The following is an 8,242-nucleotide window of genomic DNA, read 5'->3' on the forward strand; positions in this document are numbered from 1 at the left end:
ATCAGGATAACCTGAGCCACTCTAACTAGAAGCTTTATCAAAAAGGAAAGTTTTAAGCCTAGCCTTAAAAGTAGACATAAAAATAAATCAAGACCTTTTTTTTAAATGTAATTCATCTTGAGGCATTTTTTGAGTTAACAGCCTTGTTTTATAGGCATTACATCCTTTAGCATTCCCTGTTTTAGTTCACTTACAGGTTGTAAGAAAAATCCTGTATCTTTAAGATAGTCTTCTAGAAGTGGCCCCTTAGAAGCAAACACAAACACATTTTCCTCATCCCGTGTTCGTCCAATTTCCCACACACTCGTATGTCTTCCTGTTTGTATGCGTTCTTCTCTCCAGCTGTATTATGTAATGCCAAAAGTTTTTTTGACTACATAAACCTTGTAGCTTGTAGTGTGAAGGACTTATGGGATAATGTTTTCTCAACTTTCAGGTAAATAATGTTGATTTTGCAAACATAATCCGAGAGGAGGCGGTGCTATTCCTTCTGGATCTTCCTAAGGGCGAGGAGGTCACCATTCTGGCTCAGAAGAAAAAAGATGGTAACCGGAGAGGAAGCATGAATGTGATCACATGATCAGCTCGGTGTGAATGACCAGCCGGTCTTTGTTTTTACAGTTTATCGACGGATCGTGGAGTCGGACGTTGGGGACTCTTTCTACATCCGCACACATTTTGAGTACGAGAAGGAATCTCCATACGGGTTAAGCTTTAACAAGGGCGAGGTTTTCCGAGTGGTCGACACGCTCTACAATGGAAAGCTAGGTTCTTGGTTGGCTATTCGCATTGGAAAGAACCACCAGGAGGTGGAGAGGGGGATCATCCCCAACAAAAACAGGTGGAAGCATCACGCCTCACTCCATGGTAACTGGGTTGTCGGCGGCGGCTGTGTTACATCATCAGTGTCCATCTTTGTCTTTCTGTCAACAGAGCGGAGCAGCTCTCAAGTGTTCAGTACACTCTTCCCAAAACAGCAGGAGGTGACAGGGCAGATTTCTGGCGGTTCAGAGGTCTTCGGAGCTCAAAGAGGAACCTGAGGAAAAGCAGAGAGGATCTTTCCTCTCAGCCGGTCCAAACAAAGTTCCCTGCTTATGAGAGAGTGGTCCTGAGAGAAGGTGAGATGTTCAAGTCCGTTCATCCTTTCACTTTCACCAGTCTCTGTTCATCCATCTATATTGATTTCTTTCTATTTTCTCTGTAAAAGTGGGCTGAACAGGAGTCAGAAATGTTTCTCCGTCTTGATCCTCTTTCAGTGGATCTTCCAATCTGATGAGATTTTTCTCCTCAATGTTTTGCTTCTTTGTGCAGCTGGTTTCCTAAGACCGGTGGTAATATTCGGACCTATTGCTGACGTGGCTCGAGAAAAGCTCTCCCGAGAGGAGCCAGATCTCTTTGAACTTGCAAGTATGTTTGATATTACAGCTCGACGCTTTACTGAGCTCATTGTTTCAATTTTTTTAATATCCTTACCCGATTTATTTCAGAGAGCGAACCTAGAGATGCAGGAACAGACCAGCGAAGTTCAGGAATCATTCGTCTTCACACCATCAAACAGATCATAGACAGAGTGAGCACACAAGCTGCCGTTTTTCATCTTAAATCCATCTAACATAATCTCTCAATAAACTTTATTCATATATATTCTTTTCTTCATTTTTTGCAACAAAGGACAAACACGCTGTGCTGGACATCACCCCAAATGCTGTGGATAGGCTAAACTATGCCCAGTGGTACCCTATAGTCGTCTTCCTAAATCCTGATAACAAGCAGGGTGTGAAGAACATGAGGACAAGACTTTGTCCAGAGTCCAGGAAAAGTGCCAGGAAGCTTTATGAGCGAGCCATTAAACTGAGGAAGAATAATCACCACCTGTTCACTAGTAAGTAGGCACAGTGTGTTGGACAACACTGACTTCAAGCCTAAATGGCCTTTTTTATGCCGTCATATTCCTTGTGAAGTGATTATTACGCAAACTATTTCCTTTTAGCGACCATCAACTTGAACAACATGAACGATGGCTGGTACGGAGCCCTCAAAGAAACCATCCAGCAGCAGCAGAACCAGTTGGTGTGGGTATCAGAGGGCAAGGTGAGACAAACCGCCCGGCCGTAGCTCTGATCCTCATGCTTCTTCTGAGCCAGACGGTTCGGTGACAGATTTTGTGATCTGCTCAGGCGGACGGCACCACAGAGGACGACTTGGATATCCACGACGACCGTCTGTCCTATCTGTCGGCGCCAGGTAGTGAATACTCCATGTATAGCACAGACAGCCGCCACACTTCTGACTACGAGGACACAGATACGGAGGGAGGCGCGTACACGGACCAGGAGTTAGACGAGACGTTAAACGATGAAGTGGGCCTGCCCACGGAGCCGGCCATCACCCGCTCCTCAGAGCCTGTAAGAGAGGACCCTCCTGTGATACAGGACCCCGCTGGATACCCTGGATACCAGCATCCTGTGCAGCCTGACCCAGCCAGCCGAATAGATCCTGCTGGATTCAAGATGGCCGCTCCGCAGCAGGTAAGATTGTACTCGCTAAACGATTAGCTAAATGTATTACTGGAGGGCTATTCGTTAGCTCCTGTTTGTATTTGGTGTCGTGTCTCCAATATTTAGTAGAGATGCACCGATCAGAATTTGTGGCTAATTTCTGATATCTGGCTTTTTCGATCTCTGACCTTTTGATTCGGATTTTGATTATTTAGATTAATTATATGTTATGAAAGCAAAGATATGAGAAAAGTGATTTTTCATTGCCTTTCTGCTTCATGCAGTCATTCATTATTTATATTCAACGCTGACAGCCTCTACGTTTAAAAGTTTTAATGTGACAATCTCAATAGTTGATTGAAAATGTAATAGTAAAATTGACTATTAATAGACATTGGTATCATAAAGGATTTATTTATACTACTTATCTTAGCAATACTCGCACTAGTACATAGATTCATGCATGTGAGCTAGAAGTAAGCTCTATTACAGGCAGCAGAAACAAATAAACTGTTTATTTATTTGTTTTAAATGATAAACTAAATGTGGAACATTTTAATGACAGAGTAGATTTTTGTAAACTGGGAAAGATTAGACTTAGATTTGGACTTTTTATTGTCATTTTTCTACACACAGCGTGTATACAAAACAAATTTTTAAAGTGCAGCAGTGATAAAATGTAAACATGGTGATCAGATGTAAATATAAGACTGATAAAATTGTTTACAGTTTTCCAACATCCTCAGTTTCTTTTTTCAGACAATAGAACCTCAAAGAAAAGATCTCACATGTTTGTCTTAAAAGTATTAAAAGAAAGGCATACCATATCCATAATATTCAGGCTTAATTGTTTTCTTTATCTAGGTGGTTGTTTTGTGTAGTTTTTATAATCTATTTTCAGTCATGAGAACCAGACTTGGACCTATTCTCCTCCAGAGAAAACACGGGCCAATTTTAGCTAGGTTTAATAAAGTCTGCTTTGTGAGGGAAGATGCTGAATGTAGTAGTTCATTACAATGAAAATAAAGAGCAAGCAGTTGTGTGGCATTACAAGACAGCTCCTTTGTTTTATCTAATAGTCCAAGATCTCAATTCTTCAGGGAAATTTTAGGTGTTTAAATTTTAGGAGTTCTTCTGCATCAACCTCCTGTGCTGCTGTTGAATCTTGGCCAGGCGCTGCACCAAATCGTTCCCAGGGCTGCAGATTGTCCATGAGACATACTTTGAACGTCCCTTATGTGGAAACTTACCCAAATTCTGATAGTTTAGAGGCCTGCAAACATTTCCAAATCTAAAATGGTCACTGAGAAAGGTTGAAGCTCAATGTGGAAAAACAGAGAAACTTTGCTGTTCCAGTGTTGCCAAGTAAGGAAAGGAACGGTTGGCTCTCCTGAAAGTAACTTAAGTCGATTCATTATATTGTATCAAATTTACTTAATTTTTCATGTGCATGTATTTGTAATAAGTGTTTAAGGACAGATGACTAATTAATTACCTTATTTTTCAACAAGGGACAGGACACAGTAATCAACATTTAGCAATGTAAACATGGCCAAGCTGGCTAAATTAAGCTAGTTTTTACCAGGAGACAATTTGATTGTTGTCAAAGCCAAGTTAATAGTTAGAAAAAAAAAGATGATCATTATATTAAAACCTAAACATACAGTAAGAATAAAGAGGGGAAAAAAACATACCACCAGTTAACAAAGGAAAGACAGAAAGTTGTCAAAAATGCTTTGAAATCTTAAAATAACTTTCTCTTTTCAACCTTTCTGTTAGCTTAGTAAATGTGACTCAAAAGAGCCTGATTCTGCTGGAGGTTTCTTCCTTAGATAGAACAATTTTAATCAATTTGACTGGATGACCGTGTTGAATTATAAAGTGTCTTTAGATGACATGTGTTGTGAATCACTATATAAATTATTCTAGCCAAGGCAAGTTTACTTATAAAGGAAATTTAAGTAGGAAGACAATGCTTTACGTGAAAAATCATAATAGGAAAAAACTCAGAGAAAAGCATATAGGATTTATGGCATAATGGTCATTATATAATTATTGAATATGATTACCGTATTTTCCGGATTATAAGCAGCTACTTTTTCCCCACGCTTTGAACCATGCGGCTTATAAGAACCTGCCGCTTTTCTGTGAATTTTTACTGACCGCCAGAGGGGAAAGTCAAAGTTGGAAATTAAAGAATAAGGTGCTTATTTTCATTTAGCACAACATGCTAGCAGGAGGCACGACAGAGAACCAAATTCCCGAATTCATACATTTTGCAATTTATTTCCTGCAATAAACCAATGAGCCTGAGCTCAACTCCTGCGGAGCTGAAATAAAGAGGCGACGAAGCCCCAACTTTCAGTAGAAGCTCTTACTGCTGCGAGCTAATAAGCTAACGGGAGTTAGCGTTCTTCTTCGTCCCTACTCCAGGGGCTATATGTAGAGCTCCCCCTACAGGTTTGAGGGGAGACAGTTCAGTAGATATCAGCGGCTTATAGCCCGGTGCGGCATGCATTTTTACGTTTCAAGTTTTTAAAAAAATATTTTGTGTACGGAAGAGGATTAGGGCCACAGAAAAAAAAAAGAAGTTAACTGATTTTCAAATTTAATTTCAGTTTAGTATGGGAAAAAAGTCAGAATTCTGACTTTAATCTCAAAATTCTGACTTTAATCTCATAATTCTGACTTTTTTTTCCAGAATTCTGACTTTAATCTCAAAATTCTGACTTTTTTTTCCAGAATTCTGACTTTAATCTCAAAATTCTGACTTTAATCTCACAATTCTGACTTTTAAAAAATTGCCTAATTCCGTCATTTTCCACCAATGTGTCACTGGCCACCTCAAACAGCTCAAGTCAGTGAAGCTGAGTGCTCCACATCTCTTCCTTCATGGTGCCCATCTACATTAAGATCCAAAATTATGAGATTAAAGTCAGAATTCTGACATTAAAGTCAGAATTCTGACTTTTTTTCCCATATTAAATTGAAATATAATTTTAAAATCAGTAAACTTTTTTTTTCCAGTGGCCCTAATCCTCTTCCGTAGAGGTGCGCTCTGTTGTCCGGAAAATACGATAATAAAAACTATGAAAAATGAATGCATAAATAATAGAAAATAAAATGAGAGAAAGTGGGACTACAAAAATAAACTAATAATTTTTAGACAGGCAAAGGTCACTCCTAAAATGTGTTTTATTTCTCTATTTAAAGCAGCTCAGGTTTTCTTTCTTGGAGTTTGTTCCAGATTAGTTTAGCATAAGAACTAAAAGCTGCTTCTCCATGCGTGGTTCTGGTTCTGGTAATGTTAGTTAATGACAGAACCGTGATCCATTTAGGGGAATCAATCAGTTCTGTAATCCAGGGCAGAATCAAGCTGTGGTGCTTTAATCATCATGGAGGAGGAAACACTCCTTATGGTCGTTAAAGCTGCATCCAATGTTGGCAAGATTCAAGACAATAAATGTTTTTAAGGAAAGATCTGAAGTTTCCAATAACATTTAAAAATGATGGAGTTGTGACTCATTTGGTTTTTGTTTGTTTGCTTTTTTTCTCTCATCAGTGAACAGCAGGCTTGGTCTTTTTATTTCATTTAAACAAATTTCTTCTTTTCATCTCAGAATTTCATCTGTTGTCTGTTGAACACCTCACTAATACTAAAGCTAGCTTACTCTAAGTTTTCCTCTCTTTGTCACAGCATCCACAGTAAAGAGTGTTTTTCTACCTGACTTTTAAGTGTTGCCCATTTCCTATACAGTCAGTGGAAAATGTGATTTTTTAGTTTCTGACAGCTGATTTAGTTTCAGGTGCATCTCTAAGATTTATTATCTTCTGTTAGCATTGTGCTATCTAATCAAACCACATGTCTGTATTTTCTGGCTGAGTGTGAATAATCAGATCATAGCATTTGGCTGAGATGTTTTTGTGTGCCTTTGGCGGGCTGTGTGATAAATGTCTCTTAACAATACTTCACAGCAAGGTGAGGCTGCTCTGCCCTCGTTGCCTCCGCCGGTGGTAGCCTCCCCAGCTGCTGAGCAGCCTGTCCAACTAGAGGAGCCGCCTGCTGCAGCCGCAGCTCCTCAGGCTGACTCAATTAACAGCCCCAGCCCTGTCCCTGAGCTTATTCAGCCCCCACCACCACCACCTCCACCACCACATGAACCCCCCGGTCCTGAACCAAAGGTATCCGCTGTTTCACCAGCCACTCGGACCGGGCCTGGGCCCCAGCCTGCTCTTTTAACTGCCTGTCTTCTCACACATGCTTTCCACTCGCGCTCTGCATGTCATGTCCACACTGTGTGACTCACTAAGCCCACTGTGTTCCTTTGGCTCCCAGAGGAAATGTGCGACACGTTTGTCCACATGCACCACAGTGGGCTGGGAGACCAGAACGACTGGTTACATCTGAGTCTCTGATCAGGGTGAAGACATCCACAACCAGCCCTAATTGTTGCCTCTTACTTCCTTTGCATGGCTCCTGGTGTTTGTTTGATTTGATTTTTCTTTGGGGGGCGGGGTTTCCTTTCAGCTTGGACGCTCTACAGTAGATGAACCTTAGCAGCACTGACAGTAGATCTGTAGTGGGTAGATGTGTTGTCTGTTGTAGTGCCAGTAGTTTGACATTGCATTAGTTACAAACTGAATGTTTGTTGCATGATGAAAGCTAACCTGCAGACAGTCTTCTTTGTTATATCAACAACTCAAACTAAATTTCATCCCACAGAGAATTAAACCCAGTAGATTATATTCCTGGTTGAGTGGTTTTCTTCTTACTAGCTGCTAACAAATTAGCCTTCTTCCATAGGAAGTGCTGTAACTTTACTGTCTACAGGCTACACATCATATGTTTGACATGAGGCCTTTCAGAAATCTGCAAATTGTTAGAAATCAGTAAAAACTTTCAAATTGGTAAAATTCAGTTTTGTTTAAATTGTTTTTTGCTTTTCCCTGAAAGGCAACCTTTCAAACAGGCATTCAGAATGGTTGATAAATAAAGAACAACGATATGCTCGTTAAATCTGATCAATTAGTTCAGGATTTATCCCTAACGATTGGATCTGTATCCTTTATCTTAAGCTTTTTGAGGCTTAGTTTATGGTACTTTGCAAAATATATTTATACACTGAACTTTTTCACATTTAATGTTACAGCAACAAGCTTAATTGTTAGATTAATATGAATCTGTGCCTTATTGAGAAGTGGAAGGAAAACGATGGGTTTGTTTTTGGTGTTCCTTGGGTTCCTGGGGTCTGTTTAAAAAAGCAGGTTTACTGAAAGTTTCTAAACCTGAAATCAGGGAAACTCTGAGTTTTCCGTTCCACAAAGACTTTCCTCAACCCCTGTTTCTGTTGCCGTAGTAACATTCTTCCCAGCGCTAGTCCTCTGTCTCCACTCTCACGTTCTTTTATTTCCTGATTTAGCAGGACTTGTCATAGTTTTGTGCATACAATTAAAAATTTCATTCACTAGGTCCGTTAGAGACAGGTTTTATCATGTCCCTTTGATGACGATCCTATAAAAGGATAATCGGCATTAATTCACAGGGAATACGATATTTATGTAGAGAGGATTCTACAACAGGATATGAGATTATTATTATTATTTTTTTTTGGTTTAATATGAACGACATGCCGATCATTTCTTTTTTCTTTTTATAGTTCATGAAGAACTAATGAAATTATTTTCAGATTACACATAAATAGATTAATGAATTCCATGGGGGGAGAAGGAATTACCTTAGGTTA

The 8,242-nt window shown here is 39.7% G+C and overlaps 1 protein-coding gene across 1 annotated transcript in view; it reads left to right on the forward strand.

The window, feature by feature from the left end:
* LOC107087409 (tight junction protein ZO-1-like) overlaps window positions 1-8,242 on the forward strand; it is a 131,676-nt gene that overhangs the window by 111,597 nt on the left and 11,837 nt on the right. The window contains exons 11-19 of the mRNA XM_015378979.1: window positions 423-545; window positions 622-841; window positions 934-1,118; window positions 1,312-1,407; window positions 1,488-1,570; window positions 1,672-1,882; window positions 1,991-2,091; window positions 2,178-2,528; window positions 6,474-6,680. Of these exons, the coding sequence (XP_015234465.1) occupies window positions 423-545; window positions 622-841; window positions 934-1,118; window positions 1,312-1,407; window positions 1,488-1,570; window positions 1,672-1,882; window positions 1,991-2,091; window positions 2,178-2,528; window positions 6,474-6,680 (1,577 nt within the window). The remainder of the gene's footprint in view (window positions 1-422; window positions 546-621; window positions 842-933; window positions 1,119-1,311; window positions 1,408-1,487; window positions 1,571-1,671; window positions 1,883-1,990; window positions 2,092-2,177; window positions 2,529-6,473; window positions 6,681-8,242) is intronic.

Source organism: Cyprinodon variegatus, unplaced genomic scaffold (assembly GCF_000732505.1).
Source record: "Cyprinodon variegatus isolate N-32 unplaced genomic scaffold, C_variegatus-1.0 Scaffold183, whole genome shotgun sequence".
Taxonomy (NCBI): domain Eukaryota; kingdom Metazoa; phylum Chordata; class Actinopteri; order Cyprinodontiformes; family Cyprinodontidae; genus Cyprinodon; species Cyprinodon variegatus.